The sequence below is a fragment of the Anoplophora glabripennis genome, unplaced genomic scaffold (genome assembly GCF_000390285.2).
Source record: "Anoplophora glabripennis isolate ALB-LARVAE unplaced genomic scaffold, Agla_2.0 scaffold711, whole genome shotgun sequence".
Classification (NCBI taxonomy): Eukaryota; Metazoa; Arthropoda; class Insecta; order Coleoptera; family Cerambycidae; genus Anoplophora; species Anoplophora glabripennis.
The window spans coordinates 72,377-95,683 of record NW_019416789.1 but is presented as its reverse complement, the minus strand read 5'-3'; the positions used below and the strand labels follow the sequence as shown (position 1 = coordinate 95,683).

General features: G+C 32.9%; 1 protein-coding gene across 1 annotated transcript in view; it reads left to right on the top strand.

Annotated features, from left to right (window-relative positions):
* The window catches only part of LOC108913457 (netrin-B), a 111,503-nt gene extending 91,131 nt beyond the window's left edge, over nucleotides 1-20,372 (top strand). Inside the window, exons 4-7 of the mRNA XM_018719010.1 lie at nucleotides 4,011-4,091; nucleotides 17,053-17,121; nucleotides 18,175-18,367; nucleotides 19,927-20,372. Of these exons, the coding sequence (XP_018574526.1) occupies nucleotides 4,011-4,091; nucleotides 17,053-17,121; nucleotides 18,175-18,367; nucleotides 19,927-20,083 (500 nt within the window). The 3' untranslated portion in view covers nucleotides 20,084-20,372. The remainder of the gene's footprint in view (nucleotides 1-4,010; nucleotides 4,092-17,052; nucleotides 17,122-18,174; nucleotides 18,368-19,926) is intronic.
* The last annotated feature ends 2,935 nt before the right edge of the window (nucleotides 20,373-23,307 follow it).

Below are 23,307 nucleotides of genomic sequence, written 5' to 3'. Positions count from 1 at the left end.
TTCTATTCTTATAACGTATAACAAATCTGGTTCCTTATTGCATTCATTACGTTGTAAAGTTTGAAAAATATTGCAAATAATTACAATTATTTTCTTTGTTGTTCTGTTGTCGCTGATTTGCATATGGTGTTTTGAATAATACAACACATGCCGAAAATTGTCATAAAATGATGACGATTTCATATTTCTACACTCAGAAGGCAAATACTCCAGTTATTAAAAAAATAAATAAATCTATAAAACTAAATAAAAAAAATGGAAAGGTTGTCGAAAAAAGCCGCAATTCAATGCTTTTCAGGTTCACGTTAGTATACTGTTGTTATCGTGTTGATGTTGCGTAATTAATTACTATCCGGTGGTGTATTGTAGACAATTTAATTTGTTGCTTCTTAATAAATAATGCGTACGTCCATGACCCTCGGCTCAGTTCTGACAGCCCTACTTATAAGACACTAGTTTGGATATATCTCTTACAATTAGAGATAGACCCATCGAATGCTAAGGGATATATCCAAATAAGTAATCATACATATACATTAGGGTGGCCCAAAAAAAAGCGATATATTTTTTTCGCGTCTCGTGAAAATATGTTAGTTTATCATGTTTTAAGAGACCCCTCAAAAAATCAGCTCAAAAATTTTTTTAGAAGTCGCTCAAGATTTTTAAAAATTTCCAAAATTGAATTTTTTTTTTAATTTTTTTTCTCGTTATTTTATCATTTTCTAGGTTGAAAAAAAAAACTCAATTCTGAAAATTTCAAATCGATATTTTAATTTCTCAAGGTCTCGTAATTATTTTAACTTGAAAAGTATGTATTATAAAATGTTTTCGAGCGACCTCTAAAAATAAATATCAACGAACTAATAATTTTTTTTAATGAATTTCATGAACAAACGAATAGAAATAAATCACGAGACACTTGAAAAATTTCTCGAGGCAAAATTTACTACCGAACGTTGAGTATCAAATATTTATAATTTTTTATTTTTTTAAAATTTAAGTTCAAGTTAAAATAATTATGAGACCTTTAGAAATTAAAATATCGATTTGAAATTTTCAGAATCGAGATTTTTTTCAACCTAGAAAATGATAAAATAACGATTTTAGAAATTTTTAAAAATCTTGAGCGACCTCTAAAAAATTTTTTTGAGCTGATTTTTTGAGGGGGCTCTTAAAACATGATAAACTAACATATTTTCATAAGAATCACTAAAAAAAAAAATAATCGTTTTTTTGGGCCACCCTAATGTACATAGTACACGAAAAATTGTTATTTTTGATGCTAGATTGCGACTATTTTTGATTGATAAATTGAATTGATTAGTATAGTCCAATTAAATGGGACTTTACATCGCAATTTTGGTCAACTTGCCTGAATTTTTGATATAAATTAGTTTGAGGTATGTAATAACAATAAGTGACAGTAGTTGTTTTTTTTAACCCCCCGGCCAGGGAGGGGTAAAAAAAGATAAAATAAAAGGGGTTTTCAAGATAACTCAAAAGGGGCAAGAGCTAAAAAAAAATTCTTGTAAAAGTTATATGGCATAAAATTCTACATAATGGTCCCTTGACTCTTTTTTAAATTATTAAAATTAACAGAGTTAGGGTGACTAGACGTTAGGGGATGATTTCAGAAATTAAAATATCATAAGCAGAAAAGTGATTGAATTTTATAATTTTTTTTCAATCTACTCTAAAACATGTAAACTATCTTTTCAGAGAAATAGATATAATTTTTAATTAAAAAAAAAAAAGATAACAATTTCACAAAGCGAACGTGATTTTTTACATGTCGAAAAAGAAAATTTCGAAAGCAACTTTTCATTATTGTAAATATTCAATCGAATGGCATTGAAAAAAATTGTTTTAGTGTTAAATCATAAAAATTACCGATTAAAAAATTGAANCGATTTAAAAATTGAAATTGTTAAAACTTTTTTATTAAAAATTAAAAATATATCTATTTCTCTATCTGAAAAGAAAGTTTATATTTTTTTAGAGTAGATTGAAAAAAAATAATATATACAATAAAATTCATTAATTTTTCTCCTTAAATCTTTCTTTAAATTTCTGAAATCATCCCTTAATGCATTGTCTAAATGGGTGGTCTAAATTTTATTGTGTATTATAGTATCTTTTTATTTTATTTTCCAAAATTCGACTCTGAAAGATATTGCGTAATCAGAATCAAATAAACAAGTCGAGAAATGACGGAAAGTCGGTGTGTAGCGTTAGCCCTGTATATTTGAAGCATGAACAAACGGTCCAGTTAAAAGTCATCAGTTATTATATATTATATTGTGCTATATTTGTAACGAGATCCTGTTTTTTAATAAATTTTGCTTTGGCTTCACTTCTGTCTTATTTAAAAGTGCAAATCCAATAATTTTTCGGTCATTGCTACAATCAAGCTAAGACAGTAACAATTCGTTAAAATAAAAAAATTCAAATCAGTCTTGAGATTATCTGGAAATAATTCTGAAAAAGTCTGAAACGAGAGAAATGTTTTCGATTAATTTTTTGTTACAAAAATTTTGTACATCCACAAAAGAATTGACAAAATATCCCGTTTTTTTTTAAATTTAAATGAAATTATTTTTATTTTTAGTTAAAAATCGACAAAAAATGGCACAAAAAAATCGGTGGGGAGGCGGAGGGGAAATTTTTTAAAGCAAAAAAGGGAGCAAAAAATCGGGAGGGGGGCGGAGGGGAAATTTTTTATAACAAAAAATGGAGCAAAAAAATCGGTAGGGGGGCGGAGGGGAAATTTTTTATAACAAAAAAGGGAGCAAAAAATTTAACAAAAAATCGTCGCTCTTTTCCTTCAAATTTAATAGAAATTAATATTTTTATTTTTTGTTAAAAATCGACAAAAAATGGAGCAAAAAATTCGGGAGGGGGGCGGAGGGGAAATTTTTTATAGCAAAAAATGGAGCAAAAAATTCGGAGGGGGGCGGAGGGGAAATTTTTTATAACAAAAAATGGAGCAAAAAATTGTCGCTCTTTTCCTTAAAATTTAATGGAAATTTATATTTTTATTTTTTGTTAAAAATCGACAAAAAATGGAGCAAAAAATTCGGAAGGGGGGCGGAGGGGAAATTTTTTATAGCAAAAAAGAGAACAAAAAATTCGGCAGGGGGGCGGAGGGAAAATTTTTTATAACAAAAAAGGGAGCAAAAAATTTAACTAATATTTTTATTTTTTTTTTTTAAATCGACAAAAAATGGCTTAAAAAAATCGTTGGGGAGGCGGAGGCGAAATCTTTTATAGCAAAAAATGGAACAAAAAATTTAACAAAATATCCTCGCTCCTTAAAATTTGATTGAAATATGTATTTTTGTTTCGTGTTAAAAATTGACGGAATCAGTACAAAAATTCGTTGCGGAGGCGGAGCAGACATTTTTATTTAACAAATTAAATCCTTAAAATTTTATTTAAACTATCCCTTTTATAGTTACTTAATAAAGTAGTTCTCGCTGATCTGCAACAAAAGAGGAACAAAAATGCGTTTTCGCCAGAGAAAAATGCATTTGGTTCCTTTATACGAATTTGTACGCTTGCAGCACGTTGATCGAAGCAACAACAAAAATATACTCCCAGCCCCAGACGATTTACTCAACGTCTAGGTACTAGGAACGTACATCTTCGAATGCTGCTCCTTCTGTCTGTACAGCTTCCTGCAGAAATCCCCCTGAAAAAAAAAAAAAAAAAATTAAAAAATATTTATCAGGCTCAGCAAAAATGTTGACTATCCAGGGTTTTTGTAAATAAGTGCGAAATATTTTAGAGAGTGGTTGCCGAAGTTATTTCGTGAAAAAACGTAGGTCGAAATATGCTTCGTTTCCGAGATACAGGGTGTTTAAATTTTAATTTTTTATTTACATATAAATAACTATTTCCATACTTCTGTCACTTATTAATTAATTGAATAAACTGCTATTACCGCTCAATTATTTTCTTTGTTCGATAATTGCAAATTCAGAACCGACAGATACCCTTTTTTTTTCCAGAAATACCCGTCGTCCAAATTATGGCGACCGAAGAAGACGATGACGGATACAGAGAAGACCCAGACTCTTCCACGGCGGGAGGTAAGTAAGTGCGACATTAACCTTGTTCCGTTCACATCTTGTTATTTTTTATAGTCGCCGTTATTTATCGCCTTTATCTTTCATTGTTAGGGGTCCCTTTTTATTATATTCTAAATTTTGTTCAAGAATAAATTGCAGACAGTCATACGATACTCTAATACATGCCTGTGCGCGATAGTGATCAGAGACCGCCGTAGTCTCTACGAACACGACTGCAATTACAGTCATGCCTGTATACAGGGCGACCCAATTTACAGGTCATTAACAATTAACTAATTCAGTAACTTTAGTTACTTGCTTATAACCCAGTGTATCAATGGTTACTTACACCACAAAGGAGGCAAGATTATTAACCAATCGAAGACGATTTTGCGCCCGAGCGGAGCGAGGGCTGGCAATAGAGTCCGAGACTGGTAAATTATACTTAACTGCTGCGTGGTGTATAAGAACACCCTTTTTATGATTCCTAATAAGATTGGACAGTTTTTGAAACTAGAACATCCTGAAATATATACAGGCCATTCAATCCGAAGAACATCGGCAACGTTACTGGCTAATACAGGAGTTGATGTATCGAGAGACATGGTGGGTGGAAATCAGCCACAATTGCAGAAAGTTATATTGCTGACAGTTTAAGTAACAAAAATGAAATAGCCAATAACAAATATTCCTATTTATTTGTCCATAAAATACGCATTTATAACTCGAAATCGTCATTTTCGCTAGTTACCTCACTTACCTCCTTAAAAACAATGCATTAATATGCAATGCACTATAGTGGGAGCAGATAAACCTTATTTACAAATGTTATAAACAACCTTCAATTAAAATCTTGTACAAAGGTGCAATGTGTTATCGTTAAATAATTAAATGTAACGAGTTCTGCTAAAATTTTAATATCAAATGCATGCATTATAAATATCTGTTATACCTTCATATGTGTGCTCTATTTATTTACACGTCCTTTTTCCTGTTTTTATGTCACTATCTCCTAAGTATTGTTTATCAGTTGTTGTAATATTTACCGCTAATGGCGCTTATATTTCCCGAATTATTACCGCGAGCTTTTGGTGCTTTTCTAATAAGAGTCGATATTTATTTTAATAAGCGAATTTATTACAGTGCCACCCAAACGTAATAATAGCTTTTATGTGATTGTTAACATATTAATTAGAGGAAGCTAAGAAGAAACACGAACCAATTTGTATATAACGAGTCGAAAATATTTCGACTACGTTTTTTCATAAAGGAATCTTGACCTCATTAGGGGGATCCTTATTTCTGTTTGTTGATTTTCTTACAATTAAATTAAATAAGACATGATATGTACCAAGTGTTTCTTACAGACGACTGCAACGTAACATTTCTTTATATACTCAATTAATAATTATGATTTAATTAGTGGATAACGTTTTTATAGAAATAAACTGTAAAAAATAGTGGCATGTTCTATAAGAACAGGGCAAATTACAGAAAAAAAGGTACTCTTGTCTGTTTCCCATTAGCACAAGGTTGCACTGCAGTAATTAAAGGTTAATCTACGGCGAATATCAACAAAACGCTGCAGAGGCATCGCGAAGTCGGGGGAAACCCGTTGAATGTTTCTTATCATAAAGCATAAAAAAATTACGCGAACACCGGTCATATTTATTTCATATACAGCGTGTTCGGGCTTTACACGCCGCGAGATCTCAGTTTCGCCAATGGTCAGTTGTTATTACTGCGAAAATTTTACAAAACTCATTTTAGTGGTTATTTCCCTTCATTACAGAACGCTGTCCACCGCATTTGATCCCCACAAACCGTTTTATTAAATTCTTCCGATAGACCGCATACATTATACATGAGCAATTAGATCAGTTTAATCAAAAGCCGATGTGGGTGTAAACTTTCGCGAAGTAATATGGGATGCAGAAAAGTCGGAAAACTTATAATTGAACGAATGCCGATTGTTTACGTTGCCTCCGATATGACAGCGGGGAAGTTTTTGGTGGATTTTAATAAGGCACTCTTCTTCCGGGCGGAGTTTTAAAGTTTGCCGTCGGATAAAGGCGCATGGTGCAGTCGATTTACCGGATTATAGGGAGAATGAAATTCCGGCAGCTCCGCAGTTTATTAAGAGGAGATTCCGAGAGCTTATTCGGAGGATCAATATCGAGCCGTTGTGAAAAGTGTTGTAATAATAAAAACTTTTTAAGAAACATACATTCCATTATTAGCTTCCGTATTTTTTCTCCTTTTTAAAGGATTCAAACAAATCCAAAAGTTGTGTTACTATGCTCCGCGGTCGAAATTATAGAGAGTGAGTCATCGCTAGCTCTTGGACTAGTAAGGGGGATGAAGCGTGCCGGGAACGAAAATCCATTGGCGTGTCTACGTAAAAGGCAACAAAATATAGAAAATATTAAAAAAGATAATAAAACATAACATCTAATATTTTTTACGGTTTGCTATAACCGGCATTTTGATCCATTTTTAATTATTACAGCAATTTAAAACGCCCCAGTTGTGTTTTTTTTTTTAAATTTATAAATTTATTATAGCCATGGATTTAGACACCTCGTCTACGATTATGCTATGACGTTTCTCAGACTCGTAAATGCAAAATTAAACGGAAAAAGTGCTTTTTCTTTAATTGTTAATAACATTTTAAATAATAAAATCTTACCAAACTTTTCCAAAATGTGAGTATTTATATCCTTAAGAGATACGCAAAAGATGGGCTCGATCGGTCAAATAGTTTTTGCAAAATTCCATTTATTTATCCCATTTTTGCAAAAAAGGCCCATTTTCAAATAACTATTCCGGGGGCAGGGTTATGACTAAAACATTCTTTTTGGGCTCATTCTCTTCGAAGGAACACCTAGTTAAAAAAAATATATATTTTTTTCAAATTTAGTTGTGTATAATTGTTACCAAATAGAAGGCACATTTTTTCCCTAATAAACCAATAAAATAACTCCGAAGTTTTTAACTTTTGAAAGAAATCGTAAAAAAACCTACAAATTGAAAAAAAAACAAGTTTCTATGACCAATAGGTCCGGAGTTAGTAATTTTTTTTTAAATCAGCAATTTGTTATAAATATTNACTCTTAAGGGGGCGTTTTTATGCCCAATTTCAGTGAATTTATAGCATTCTTTTGACGGGGGTTTTATATAAATCTAAGTAAGTTAAAAACAATACCTGTTCACAGTACCAGTTACAAAAGCTTTCTCCAGGGTGTACGACAGTATAAGCTAACAGTAGATTCAGAAGAAGGAAAAAATCCATATTCTTCTTACGTTTACCACTACTTTTCCTGAATTTTACACTCCTGTTGAATATACCTATAGCAAATAGCGTACGATACTATAAACATAATCACACCCCGCAGAATGGTTTTATGGAACTATTAACACAATCATAATTATTTTTACAAAATTCTCGACAAAAAAGGAATAGCACCTACATTCTGTAATAAGGTTAGAATGAAAAAATTCGATACGAGTGGAAGATTCCCAACACGAACGTTGGCGAGCGAATTTTTTTATTCTAACCGAGTAACATACGATATTTTCTCCACGACCAAAAAGTATGAATCAGAAACAATTAAATTAAATCTACACAAAATAAGTTATTTATTGAGATATTTGTATTAAGTACACTGTATTAATATTTATATTTATGGGGTTGGTACAACTACTGAAATTAAAAACTGGTGCACTGGAAATATTTTCTGTTATATTTTTCAAAACAAATTTATTTGTACAGGCAGACTTAACAGTCGTGTAGCAGGAAGAATTGGAGGTTGAGGGGGCTGTTACTAACGAATTAGACCCAGTAATTGAAGAAACTAATTGATTTGCTATATTTATTCGATTTTGCAGAGAATTTTCACTTCCAACCTCCATGTCTTTAAATTAAATTTAATTATTTTTAACTAGAGGATACTTGGTGTCCCTTCGAAGAAAATGAGCCTAAAAAGAATGTTTTAGTCATAACCCTGCCCCCGGAATCGTCATTTGAAAATGGGCCGTTTTTTGCAAAAATGGGATAAATAAATGGAATTTTGCAAAAACTATTTGACCGATCGAGCCCATCTTTTGCACATCTTAAGAGATGTTTTGGGAAAGTTTGGTAAGATTTAAAAAAGTTATTAACAATTAAAGAAAAAGCACTTTTTCCGTTTAATTTTGCAATAACTTTTTTGTTCATAAAGCAATAATTTTAACGTATAAAGTCTCATTTTAAAGATGAGATCAAATCGTCTGTTGAACTTTTTTGCTAAGATTAATATTTTTTTTACAATAACGCGTAGAACGAAAAATGACGAATTTTTTACCTATTTGTTGATAAAAAACAATGACGTTATACTTCTTTCATTACCCATTTGATGAGACGCCCTTTGTATTATCATTCCCAAGACTTTCCAACAATAAAATCACGCCCAGTAATTTTTACGAGTCCTCCATGATCTTTCACCTTTATTTCTTGGTCTAATCTATTATTCTACAATGGGTTGTGGATTGGCAATCGGGGGTACTAAGATAACTGATATCACGTTAATAGTTTGGCGGACACTAAATATTTTCGTAAATATATTCTGTAAGCAAAAAAAAAGAAATAATTAACCACGCCGAATATTACAAGGTCGCCCGTCGATCGTAAATCTCGGCATTCAATCCACCCCGTCGCATATTACAATGGAAATGGAAGAAATTCGTTCCGCACGACCCAAGAAAAATAAATTGCGCTTTGCAACGGGAATATATTACGGCCCTACATATGCGGGTGTGTACAACGTATGCAAATCAAAATTCTTCTCATAACGGCGAATTTGAAACCTCATTCATCATCCCGCGACTGTTTCTTATGCGTCGCGACGTATCCTAGGCGGGAAAACAATATGGACTTGAATTTAAACGAAAGCGAAGGTATTGGGGAAATACACAACGGAAAGAAGATATATTTGACGTTTTCCTGAGCTAAAGTTCAATATTTGAATATGAATATTGATCATTTAAAAAATCATATAGTTTTTTTACCAATCTTTTGATTATCTCTTACGCGCGTCTACATAACTACCTCCTGTACATTTACGGTAAATAAGTGTGTAGTATACTGAAAATACTCATGGATAACATTGAAAAGCATTCGTGAACATCTGCGCGCCGGATAAAGTTGCTGTGTCATACACTAATAACCGAAAATGCACTTTAATCTCGTGTTTGAACAACCATAAATCATGAGCTGCACATTTGAGACGTGAGAAGTCTGATGCTGCTTGATTGACCCCAGCTTTGGGGGCCGGGAATATACAGGGTGTCGCACTAAGGTCGGCGAGGTACGATATTAGGGAAAGTATACGCCCTAGAACTTCGGGAAAAACATTTTGATTAATAAATCGACCAAGAGAAGTCGCTGGTAATAGTTTTCAGGTTCGTAGCTCGGCCGCTAGGGGGCGCAATCTACATACCAAAACATAGAGTCAATAACAAACTTGAAAATAATAACAAAAACAATAACAAACAGATATTATGTAACGAAAGAATCAAATTTTAACAAAAGTAAAGCTGTTTATTCATACACCATTATTTTCAATACAGAAATTTAACTTTCGCTGCGTGCTTAGGTAGGTTCTTTTATAAACGCATTATGACGATTTTTTCAGTTCTTTCAACTTCAAAGACTAATAGCGAGTCCAAGTACACATATATTTTAAGGGGAAAAAACACAATTTAGGATAAAAAACCATGATCCCTTGATAGAGATAGGCTTTACCTAAGTTCATTATAGATTTAATCCAGGACCACCAGGATACCAAATCGGATAAAGGATTCAGTAAAGCCGATCAGGACTTCTACATCAGAGCATAAGTTACCCACTCGCATTTTATTAATAATATATTAGTTACTTCCATTCTATTTAAATTATAAATATCAAATAATATTTCGTCTTTTTATATGGATTCCGTTTTATTAAGAGATATACCGATGTCTAATACTTTTGTAGTTGATCAGTTAATTGAAAACGACATTGCGGGTATATGTTTTAAATTTAAGATCGTTAAAATTAATCAGAACAGTTCTAGAACATAACGATATACATGGAACTAGCTCTAGATGGCATAAAAATTCTTCAAATCCGCTATGGAATACAGTAAATTCAAATGGAATCTCATTGAAAATACATAAAAAAAAAGACAAATATGTCGGAAACCACTATGACAGGAACAAAACCATGAGTCTAAGTAGCACGACAGGCAAAAGGTTAATTCTAATTAAAAAGAGGGCAAAGGTCCATACAATTTTAGAGTGCAATAGGATACGTGAAACAAACTTGAAATTTCTTACATGATTCTTTTTTGCTTTAATAGATTCTTCAAAATTTCCCGGATATGCAAACAAAAAAAAATCGTCTGAATTTTTATTATAAATGTATCCAAATGTATTTGAAAAACGAACTTTTTAGAATTCTTACGCAATTTTAAGAGACTGACGTATCTCGTAGTAATCTAAAGCCGCATTAATAGATCATAATATTTTCTGGTTCTGATTCGACGACCACAAAAAATATAAAACAAATTAGTTCGACAATTAAACGATCTTTAACGAACTTTATATATTCTCTTGTTAATTAAACAACAAAGTTTAATCCACGAAGAGTATTTCCCCAAGCAAGCCGGCTCCTCGTCAATTATTAATTTTAATCGGCAACTTAAACAGATCTTTTTCGCCTTTTCGGTGTGCTAAATAACAATTTATCTCTTCTCAATTAACGCTTACGCATATCAAGTAGGCGGAATTGTTTATTTCGACGGTTTTTATTGCCTCGAAACCGGGCGATTCGGTACGATTTTTATTAAATTTGCCGGTGCCGGATTTTTATTAGTTCGTAAATCGCCCAGCTGCCGAAAATATTATCAGCAACACCTTAATTTATCGATTCATTAAATCTGATGTTAACTGCGCTAATCGCCTCGGATTCCGTTTATGCTGTCGTTGAGGTATTTTCGGATAAGCAGTAACGTTTTGGTGTAATCATCTCTGACCTATTTCTGAAGCGAATTGTATATAGAACAACGGATTAAAACTATCACACACAAAAAAAGTGTCCCAAATTTCACGCAAGAAACAATTTTGATAGAAAACTCAGGTTTCTAATTAAAAATGTATATATAAAAAAGCATATTGCAATAAGCCTGAAATGTCATCTGTCAAGCTGTCTTCTTTTTTTTTCGTTGGCAACACTTTCCGCCGCACAAACGGCGCCAAATTGAAATCTTGCGAATTTTGAGACGCCCCATATAATCATTTAACTGCGCTAGCTACCGAGAAGTCTATAATAAGGGTGAGCAGCAGTTGAACAATTTATAGAGTGTAAAATTTCTCGTTGAATACATCTGTCTCGAACCATTTAACAATTCAGTTAACATAACCAACCTACGCGAGCTCGCTTAATTAAATTGTTGGATTTTTATCTGAAAACTCCGGCTTAGCATATATATATAGCAGCTATGCAAGACGCAGGCGTTAATGAAGTGAGTCACAGTCAATGGAAGAACTTATTAGCAAGCTCAAATTAAATGCATATTGTAATTGTTTGCAATTATTTATGTCGATCCTTAGCCGGAGTATTCAGAGTATTAATTTCTATCTGTCGTTTTGCCTTATAGCAGTTGTTGCCTTCCAGAGAATTTTCTGTGGACCAGTTTGTAACGGGAAAAATTTAAAAAACGATCAGAAAGACCTCAGAAGTGGAAATGACAAGAAGGGGCACTTTAAAATACCAAAATTGGAATAACTATATGAAAAAAGGCGAACAAACTGTTAATTTTTTTTATTGTCAAAATTTAAGGAAAGTACGTGTCTCAAACTCGATACAAAAAATTTAAATAAAATTTGAGACACGTAGTGTTAATAGTCCGGTCAAAATAGACATTACAAATAACGAAAATTCCGACAGAGCCAAATTTTGGTGGAGATCCTTTTAACTGCATAGATGATTATTGATATTGATATTGGTTATTGACTTTAACTGTAGGTTTGATTTCTTTTGATATTTTAATCTGATTCATACTCTTCAAAGTCGAATTCAACAGTCATGTCTTCTTCGATTTCTTCTTCTTCCTCTTCTTCTTGCTGAATGTTCATAAATTGTTCAAATGAAGGTGAATCAGCTGTCTCTTCATTGAAATCACATGAATCTTCGTCTGTTGTATTCAGTTGGACGTTTGAGCAAGACTGGCTTTGGCAATTAGTACACGCTGGAGAACATAGTAACCCTACTCTTCTACAGCCACATTTAGCACTACAACCTTTTTTGCAATTGCAAAAAATAGTGTTTAGGTGGGAGTAAAGTTTGAATCGGTTCCAAAGTATTATCTGTTAATTTCCAACCCCAGTCTTCTGGGTTCAGTTGATTGCCTAGCCATGTCTGAACTTGATAGCATACTCGATACAAGTGTTGATTAGCAGAAGCCGATGTTGGAGGGAGACAAGATAGTTGTACTTGTTTCTTGTCTCGTGTATTTTTTACAAAAGTTTTTACAATAGAGTAGCCAGTAGTGTTATTCAAGGCCATGCGGGCAGAGGGGATTGACTAAGGGACTGAGTTTTTTTTCGAGTGTATATTCTCAGAATAGTATAGTTTATACATATAAGAGACACAAATAGGCATTTTTACTTGTATTAAGTGCCTGACTATGTATATACGTGGCATATATGTGCATATTATGTAGAACGTGACTCCTTCAACTTTTAGAATCGCGATATCTCAGGAATGGTGATACTTAGAAAAAAAGTATAAGGACCATTTTTGTAGATAATTTTAAGATCTATAATTTTTGTCAGGGCTACTTTTTCGATAAAATTTACCGTTTTCGAAAAAAATCCAAAAAACTTGAAATTTTGATCTTTGACCCGGAATAAGTTTTTTTAGCACACATGGTATCGTTGGGGACTTTTAGCACTTTATTTCTAATGGTGTACACAGGGTCTCCACCAAAATTTAGCACTGTCGGAATTTTCGTTATTTGACCACTATTTTTATGTCTAATTTGACCGGATTATAAATTGTAAAGGATTATTAAACTGTAATATGAACATTTGGAAATGCCCATATTTTCCCAAGCTTATCCTTGCACTAATTACAGTTCCGCCCAAAACCGACCGATATATCGCAAGTTTCTTTCATGTTGCACAAAGCGCGTGGTTAAACTGAGCTCTTCTTCTGGCTACGTCAGTTAAAAGCCGTATATAGGGAGGATTAGGTATTACATTGATTGCTTGCACATTGAAGTAATCTGTAGCCTGTTAATAATTAACGTATATCAAGGGGATTGCTTGTAAGGCTCCTCCACGTACCGCCGCTATCGGGGGGGTTGCCACCCTTTGTTTCTGGGGGGGGGGGGGGGGCCAACGCTGGCTGCTCCGGTAGTCCGGCTGGCGGCTGGTTGGCTCTACTGGGGGGTCGAGAGGATATAGTCAGTGTTTGGGTAAACGTGACGGGTGATGAAATTATAATTTTTTTTCGTGGCGTTTACGGAGTTTTATCTTTGCAACAGAATATTATTTAAATATGAATTCGCCAAAAATTCAACTCATATCGTTCCGCAACCACCGTATTCGCCTGATTTAGCACCGAGTGATTTCCGATTATTCCCTAAACTCAAAAAATAAAAGATATCAATTAAGAATACAACCCATTGCGATATTGCTTGCGTGTTTTTTGAGATATTTTGAGAAAGATAAATAATAATCACCGTTTTTTTGCTTGAAACATTTTAACCCTTTCTAAAAAATAAAAAATGTGAAAACGGCTTTTTTCGCCGCACAGGAAGTCATTAATTTTCAGTGAGATTTGAATGTGCAGCACAAATATTTCGATCTTTCTTTTAGTGCGAACGAATTATCTTCTTTTGCCTGAGAGGTAACTTTTGAAATTCCCTGCAATTTAGGAGAGTAAATTTGCCGGTATCTCCCGTATCCGTACGATTGAAATTTCGACGCAGTTGTATAAAATCAATCAGGCAGAAGTCATTGAAAAATGCTGAGTAAAACGAAAACGTTTCATTAATATTCATGAGAGCGTCCTCAGTTCCATATTCTTCAACGGCCTTATTTAATATGATTACCTCGATTCCGTTGCGCGGAAGAGTTATGGAGTTTGACGAACGCCGAAAATTTGAATATGTAACGAACTGAAAAAAATATATTGGGAATTTGGAAGCCCGCTTCAGACGGCTGTTTCATTTCGTAAAGTTATAATCTATCTAAAGCGATCACCGACCAGAAGACAGCAATTTAGTTTAATTTGGGGAATAAAAAAAGCTTATTATTAAATTTAAATATATTTCAAAAAGAAACACCATAGTTTTAAGAACGAAAGCGTTTGATTTGGTGTTGTGTGTTTTTTGTCTGCTCTTTTCAATGTGGGATTTGTGCCCAGAAAACGTTTTACACAAAAAAATTCTTGACTGATATTCGCGGTACAAGAATGTACTTATAGTCCAGACGATAGAGCAGTAAAAGTAGGCTTTGGCGTTTGTGTTTGAAATCGTCTATTTTGTTGCACAGAAAATCCCAGATATTATGTAGAATAAGAATCCTAGTTTGTCTATTCCAAAAAACCTTCAGGGGAACAACAAACATTCAAAAAGAACGAAAAATTACCCGTTTTCGACATATTTTTCCGTGTAACATTGAAACTAAGCCCTAAATTAAAAAGTCATTATTTATTTTTTGTTTATTTGACGTTTTTCTATAAAGTTACAACAATAGTGAATCAAAAAAGTTGAATTTTGCATTAATTTTTAAAAATAAATATCAACGAAGTAATAATTTTTTTTATTGAATGTTATGAAGAAAAGAATAGAAATAAATCTCGAGACAGTTATAAAATTTCTCGAGGCAAAATTTGTTACCGCACTGTGAGTTTGAAATATTTATAATTTTTTAATTTTTTAAAATTTAAGTGTGATTTATTTCCATTCTTTTGTTCATCATATTCAATTAAAAAAAAAGATTATTTCGTTGATATTTATTTTTAGAGGTCGCAAGGAAACAGGTCCACTACTTTGAAAGTTAAAATAATTTAGAAATTGATAAAATAACGAGAAAAAAAAAAGAAAAAAGGTTTATATTTAACGATTTTTGACATTTTTTAAAATCTTGAGCGACCTCTAAAAAGATTTTTTTTTACCTTATTTGAGGTGGCTCTTAAAACATGATAAACTAACATATTTTCACGAGACACGAAAAAAAAAATTCGTTTTTTTTGGGTCATCCTACTATGTACGTTTTCAGTCACGAAATTTGAATAATTCCAAATATTTCGAATTTTCTCCCCCAAGAACAGCGGTGACATTTTTAAAATTATGGGGATGTTTCGCATGGTACTAGCTATGTCCTGTACACATTTAGTTTCGCTCAACTCGCTCGGTTTCAAAAATACAATACCTATGTACGTTTTCAGCCACGAAATTTGAATAATTCTACATTTTTCGAATTTTCAACCCCAAGAACGGCGGTGACAACATTTTTAAAAATATGGCGATGTTTCGCATGGTACTAGCTATGTCTTGTACACATTAACAATGGACGAAAAATAGTAGAAAATCTTATGTATATTTCGAGCAATTTTTAAAATAGTAAATATTTATAAATATTGATGAAACTTTGTGAACAAATAGTAAAACATATGTCAATTCTACGCCAAAAATTTTGCAACGATCGATCGCGTGGTTTTCGATTGACAGGATTGTTAATTAAGGTTTATATTAACGTTTAGAAAGAGACACATTTTTTTAGAAATACTTGTCATAATAAGTGAAAATTTTACCAATCCTTTTAATGTACAGAATGCAAACAATGGCGTTCCATTAATTTATTTCTAGCAATCCAGAAAAATCCCCTTCAGCTTCCGACAATTTTTTTCAATTATTCACACCCTGCAATAAAACTCACGTCAGTTACAATGATCTGCATTATTTTTCACTGTGCCATTCAATTACATTCAAATAGCTTTTTCCGCGATTATGTTCTTAGGATAGTGAGGGGGGAATTACCTTGTATCAGTTCCCCTAGTGAGGTATGGCCTCCGACGAAGTTAATCGAAGGGAAAATCCCTTGTAAGGGGCAAAAAATATTCAAACTTTCATTGGAGCATTATAAACACAAGCTGGCGGAAATTCGGATTTTAATTAGGGAGGATGGCAAAGGAGCAAAAACTTTTGGTAGGATGTTGGGCACCGAAAAAGTTGTTAACGAATTATGAGAGTAATTAATAGATGATTATACTCGAATTTCTTCAAGAATTTCCATCGTGTTTATGTAGAAATGTTTCAGAGCAAGTAAGCTGTAAAAGTCTGTACGAGTGAACGTACATAATAAAATCAAAAAGAACTTTGTGAAAGTTATGTTTTGGTGCATATTATTCTTCCTTGACTTAAAGATAATTTTTTATGAAAATCTCTCAGACATGTTATTTGACAAAAATTAATCCAGAAAGTTCTAATGACAAACAAACAAGGCAAAAGACAAAGAAAATTGCACAGCAACAACTAATTCTTCTGTAGCAACGTACAAATATGAATTATGTGTGTGAAAATGTGATATGTGTGTGAAATTACGTGTGTGATTATGTGTGAAATACGTACCAAGCGAATTTAACTATAAAAATAATGATTTTTAAACATTTTAAATTATGTTCGTTAAACCTCCCTCACTTGTAAAAAATTATTTTTATAGAATCCTTACAGCTTCACCAGGAACTAAACTGAAATATGAAACGTCTGCAAAATGCCATAACTCCAAATGTGTGTTGGGATAAATCATTTTTATTGTGCAACATGAGCTTAAACATTCGCTCGCGTAAAAGGCATAAATGACGGCTGACTTGTCAGATTTAATCGAAAAAATGTAAAAATTTTTTATTAATCCTAAGGTAAATATACATGATACATATTTCTTTCGTTTTCAGATCACTGCGGAAAGTGCAAGGCGGCTACAAGAAGGCTAAACCTAAACAAGTACTGCAAAAGGGATTACGGTGAGTGTCGTACAGACGTTGATAGTTATTTACGTACTTGATTATGTATTTTTAATGATGTGTCACTTAAGATGTTATTATTTTACGTCCGCAAATATTTCACCTACTCAATTACTTCACGTTCGCTTTTACTTCACGACCGCTTCACTCTGTTCGACCGTAGTGGATGTGAAGTAATTGTGAAGTCATTGTCCGTGAAGTATTTGCGGATGTAAAATAATACGATATTTTAAAAAACGACATTTTTTATCGGGAAGTGAATTTATACAACTAGATTTTGCAGTAAGGTCAACGGAAAATTATTTTAGCTGACAGAGACGTTACTATTGCCTCCTATTTTTTTTTCTTTATGCCCTTGCTATTTATTTTTTTTTGTTGAAATAGTTTGATATTGATATATATCTTAAACTATTATCTTGTCACAGTTAGATAAAGATAACATTAAAGTAGTTGTTATACAGGGTGTCCTAATATTTCGTGTACAACTGGGCAAAATTTCATGTAAAATGAGATGGAAATTTAAAGCCGTCTTAAATTGGACATGCTGTACTTATCTGTGGCGTCTTATACTTCTGATTTTTTTTAGCTCGGTCAAATTACATTTTTAATTTGCGTAAGATTTAAAAGGTACATTAATAGGGACAAGTCGGTGTGTACATTAATTCTGTGAAGCGATTACGATTTTTTTTTGCGAGATAAATCCTCCGATTTGTGTACCGGTGATCGTAAAACATAGCCGCTTCTTTAAGTCCTTCACCCCGGCGTAATTTACGGTCGGGTAGTGATCATACTCAAGACGAACGTACTCGAGGTTTCAATGCACCCTCGCCCGTATACGCGCGTAACGTTTTTATAATTGAAAGAATAAATTAATGATGTCGTTAAAATTCAAACTTAGATAGTAGCGCTCCTTGTAATAAAATTATCTTAATGGGCTTCAACGCGTTTTTAATTCTATCGAAAGTGAAACACGTCTTTTGGAACGAATCTAAAATATACGGAATGGAATTTTCCCTGTACGTATTGATGACGGTAGATTCTCTTTTTTTTCAGCGATAATGGCACGGGTGCTATCGCAAATCGAAAACAACGACGACGAGCACACAAAAGGATGGGTGCGGTACATGATAAACGTCGAATTCGTGTACAAGAAAGCCAAAGATTCCCGAATAAGAAAGGGGACGATGCCCATGCTGATTCCGGCGACGGATTTGGCATGTAAATGCCCCAAGATACGGGCCAATAGGTAGGTACCATTTATATAAAAAAAAATCGTTAGAACATTATTAGAACATCCTGAAACATATACAGGTCATTCATTCCGAAGAACATCGGCAACGTTACTGGCTAATACAGGAGTTGATGTATTAGCAATCAAGAGACGTGGTGGGTGGAAATCAGCCACAATTGCAGAAAGTTATGTTGCTGACAGTTTAAGTTTAAGAATGATTTATTATTGTAACATCAGTTCCATTGCAACCTTATGTAATGTATAAATTCAACAGATTTATAACTCATTCACCTCATCAAACACTAACAACAAGGCCAATTTTTGCCCTTTTTTGACGATTTTCGTCTTATAACTTTTTTGTGAGTTAATTTAGGTATATGTGATGCCATATTCAAATGAAAGCTGATCCTTTAAAATGGTGCCTGGTAGAAGTTTGTACAATTAAAATCAACCGAGATATGTCAATTTAACCAACGATACTTTTCGAGACACTTTTTCTTATTTTTATAAAATTTTTATTACTTTCGGTATTATTTTGTCTAATAAATTTATTTTTGTGAATGTGAAAGTTAAAATAAGTTTCTAGGTGATTGGATATTATTATTTATTTATTTAAACAAGAGTTAATTATATATATCTTATAAATTTTACCACCATTATAAAGGTCTTGAAACCAGCTTTCATTCGAATAATTATAGCATTACAAATACCTAAATTAACTCAGAAAAAAGTTATACGACGAAAATCGTCAAAAAAGGGCAAAAATTGGCCAAAAATCCAAAAAGGAGCCAACTTTGATCCAATGCATCTCGGTTTCTATTAGTCGTAAGTGCTTTTATAAACGCTTATTTTAAAGGAAAAAACATTAACTTTTTTTCTGTGAAGTAATGCCTATACCTAACTCCTCTCAGAAAAAGTTGTGGGCTAAAAACCAAAAAGAAAAAAAACCTCATTTTTTGTGCATATTTTTATTAAAAATATTTTTTTTACTTCAGAAGGTCTCATTTAGATTGGAAATTCAATTTGCTACAAGTTATAGTGAAAAAATGCATAGTTTTCGAGTAAAACTCAAAACACTGAAAATACCACTGTTTTACTTCGTTCTCAAAAACGCACCCCCGCGGTTTTATCATTTTTTAGTGTCAATTGAACATATCAAACAATAAAATTTCTTTTACGTTTTAGTTCCTATCTAAAGTACCTAGTGAATAGCCAGGCCTGTCTATACATTACATACGTAACTATGACTGTCTATGTCTGTGTCTGTATGTACGAGATCTGTTCAGTTTTTTTCAGTAACCCTTGTAAAACGCCTTGATAGTACACACGATTGACTTAAAAGTTAAAATTCGGTTAAAAAATCTCGCGCGCGACTAGGGCGGCGTTCGCGCGCGTGCGCGGGCCCGGCGCTCATTCTCCCGCTTGTAGGCCGTTCATGAACTTTTACTGCTGCTAGGGCGTTTATTACATGAACTATTAATGTAAAACTTTCTGAAATTAAAAGTTTATCCCTTTCTTTAATTGCCTGTACGATCGTGCGTCGATTTGGATGGATAAAAATATTTTTTCCACAGGTCGTACCTGTTCTTGGGCAGGGAAAAGGACGACTCGCCCGGAGGGATAGTGACCGGCAGCCTGGGTGTAACCCAGAGGTCCATCGTCATCGAATGGAGAGACGAGTGGGACCAGAGAATGCGTAGGTTCCGTCGCAGGGCCCGGAAATGCAAGTGAACCGCCAAACCGCAGGCGCCCCACCCTCCCCCAAAGTCATTTACTGGATTCTAAATTTTCAGAGTAAAGCTGACAGTTGTACTGTGATTTATTTATTTCGTTTCAGTATTTAAATTTATATAAATGTATGTATGTAGCTTCCGAGGCTCGCGAGACTTACCATTTTATTAATTACTAATTTAGTAATGTAAATGCACTGTACCAAATGCATTCTCTATTCTATTTTTAATTTTAGTTGATAGATATTGTAATATTTTATATTTTGTAAATATTTTTTATATGATAAATGCCGCATTAGTGATTATAATAATTTATTTATTTTTGAATGGGACGTGAGAGAGAGAGAGAGAGAGAGAGGGATGACTGTGAGCGATTTTTGATTAACGTATTTTATAAACGCAGCTGAATTATTCGGTAGGTATGTCTATAATTTTTCGAACTCGAAAATTAGTTCTTGTTTTTCATTTTGAGAAGAAAATTAAAATATGCAGTGTAACCAATTTTTTTTTAAAACGCATCTTTGAAAAAATTTTATTTATTTTCAGGTAAGCATACATTTAATTTATTTGTAAAGTTTTACCAAAATTGGTCGGGGAATATTTTTATTTAAAATTTGACTACGCCACTGGCATCTGCAGCCCGTCAATGCGGTCTATACCAAATTTCAAGAAAAATTTTTTATGTATTGCTCATTGTAAAATTAATATTTATTTTTCAGAGGGCTCTATAGCCAGCAACACATTTTTATAGATTTTATTACACAGTTCGTCAAAATATGAATTAATGCACAAATTACAGACTTTCCTCCATTCTAACGCAGATTTTCTATAAAATGGACTTGGCCTGAAACTCCAGTTACTTTTTGCTGTAAAGAAATTTGTAATTTGCATCGTAAATTACAAATATCTTTGCACCAAAATGTGTTTTGAGTTTCAAACTAATTCCATTTTATAGAAAATCTGCGTTAGAATGGGGGAAAGTCTGTTATTTGTGCATTGATTCATATTTACACACACTGTGTATTAAAATCTATAAAAAAGTATTGCTGGTTGCCTATTTTCTATACAGCCCTCTTAACTTCAATGAATTATAATTACGAATAACAAAAAACATACAATTGTATTATTATTTTCTCTTTGGAGCTGCATATTAACAAAAACATATTATTTGTTTAATTAATCTATTTATGATCGAATAGATTACCTTCCCCGTTTAAAGAAGACCCAGTAAAAACCTTCAATATTAATTTGACAATGAGCGATGAAGTTTTCCACGAGATCTGGTAAAACTACATTGACCGAAAACGAAACTAAACAGTGTGCTTCGATAACTGAAAATAAATTCAAACGTTATTTTTTTTAACAATAAGTAAAAGGCATACTAAAAATATTCTATGAAAAATTGTTCATTACATATACAGGGTGTTCGAATTTTTAAGGGTACAAGTTTTTCTAACAATCTGGAACTAAATCATATAAAATAAACAACCTTTGAAGTAATCCTTCATTTATTGCAATAATTTCATCATATTTTGCCTTTCCCATTCCATTTCTTCTGAATTCGAATTCTTGCAAAAAAAATGTGTCATATTTGTAACAAAAATATATAAAAACGCTGATATAACAAAAAAAATTAGTTGCTTAAAAAAATCAAATCAAGTATTTACAATTTCAAAGTTCTAGTTGCGAAAAATTTGATTTGATCTTCAATTGTTTTTTACGTACGAAATGAATGCCTTGAACACCGGTAGATCAAAACACCCTGTATAAAAACTTGTTACGTACCTACTTCGGATCACCATTTTCAATTTCAATTAAAACGTAACGATTTTGGGACGTTTCTCGGATTCTAAGATTCTGCGTGCGAGAGTGTGGCGAATGAGCGGAAGTTGTGCGTACCAGTCGAGATGAGATGTACAGTATTACAAATTGTTTGCTAATAATTATAAATATTCCATATGAAATAAGTTAAGCTGCTATATCTATATGTAACAAGTAAATCTAGTTCCTAGAGGCCATATTAAACATCTAAATGTTTCAAAAATGTTATATGATATATGAATAAACGTAGATCTAGTGTTTGGTGTCGTCAACATATCAAACTGTAACGTGTTTTAGCAATATCTCAGCTATGCGCTAAATAATTAAAATAATTGCGTATTCATTATTATAAAAATTATGTTAATCGTGGTATAACAATTTTAAAGTTTATCCGAAAACGTACAATCTAAGAATTTCAACTGTCTTTACTATATTCCGATGCATAATAACGTGTATATTTGAAGGTTATAAGGAACTTCCATTTAGTGAGAATTAGTTACATACTTAATTTGTCAACATCAGTAAAATATTATTTGTAAATTCTTTGTGTACCTAATAAAATTGTAATAAATGTATTATGTATAACTTACTGTTTTTTTTCCCTATGACCACCCTTACTTGAAACCCACAAATCAGTGTTTCGACACACTTTGTAAATGCACTTACACTTTACACTTATTTTATCACATGAATAACTGGACCTGTGCTCCTGTAGGTTTAAATTTCAGTTAAATAAGGAAGCGATCCTGATTACTTGACAATTTATAAAAAAACCTATAATGTACTGTCACAACATTTAAAAACCGATTGTTTTGTTTTACAAGTAAATAAAATTATTACGAATATAATACAGTGACATCTGGTAGCCGATATCAAAAGCTTGGCGAATGGCGAGATAGGTTTTAGGCGGATGGGAGACCGACGGCTGGCTTGATTGGTTCAATAATAGGTGCTTGGCGGGGCGCGGTGGTAGCGATGGCGAACTGTCATCAGTGTCATCAATAATATCGAGCGAGTAACCCCGAAAAATTAAAAAGGAAATCAGAGGAAAGTACAGTAAGGGACATTTTGTTTAATAAAATACTACAAAATTCAATTTCTGAAACAAATTTAAATGTCATTCCCGCAGCGCCATCTGTAATCCATAAGAATGACTAGGATCCAATTTTTGAAGAAAATTAAAGGTTCCTCTACCAGCGCCATCTTTTATCCGGACGATATACAACTAGGAACGTGGCACACACATTACAGTTTTCGTTAAGGGTTTTCGACAAACTCCTCAGTTGATAACAGTCGTTACAGGATACTATCATCTGTCATCTCATCCCGTTGCAGGAATATTTTAACCTAACTTTTTGATTTTCCATGCAAATTGGAGACACAAGTATTAAATAAACTCGCAAA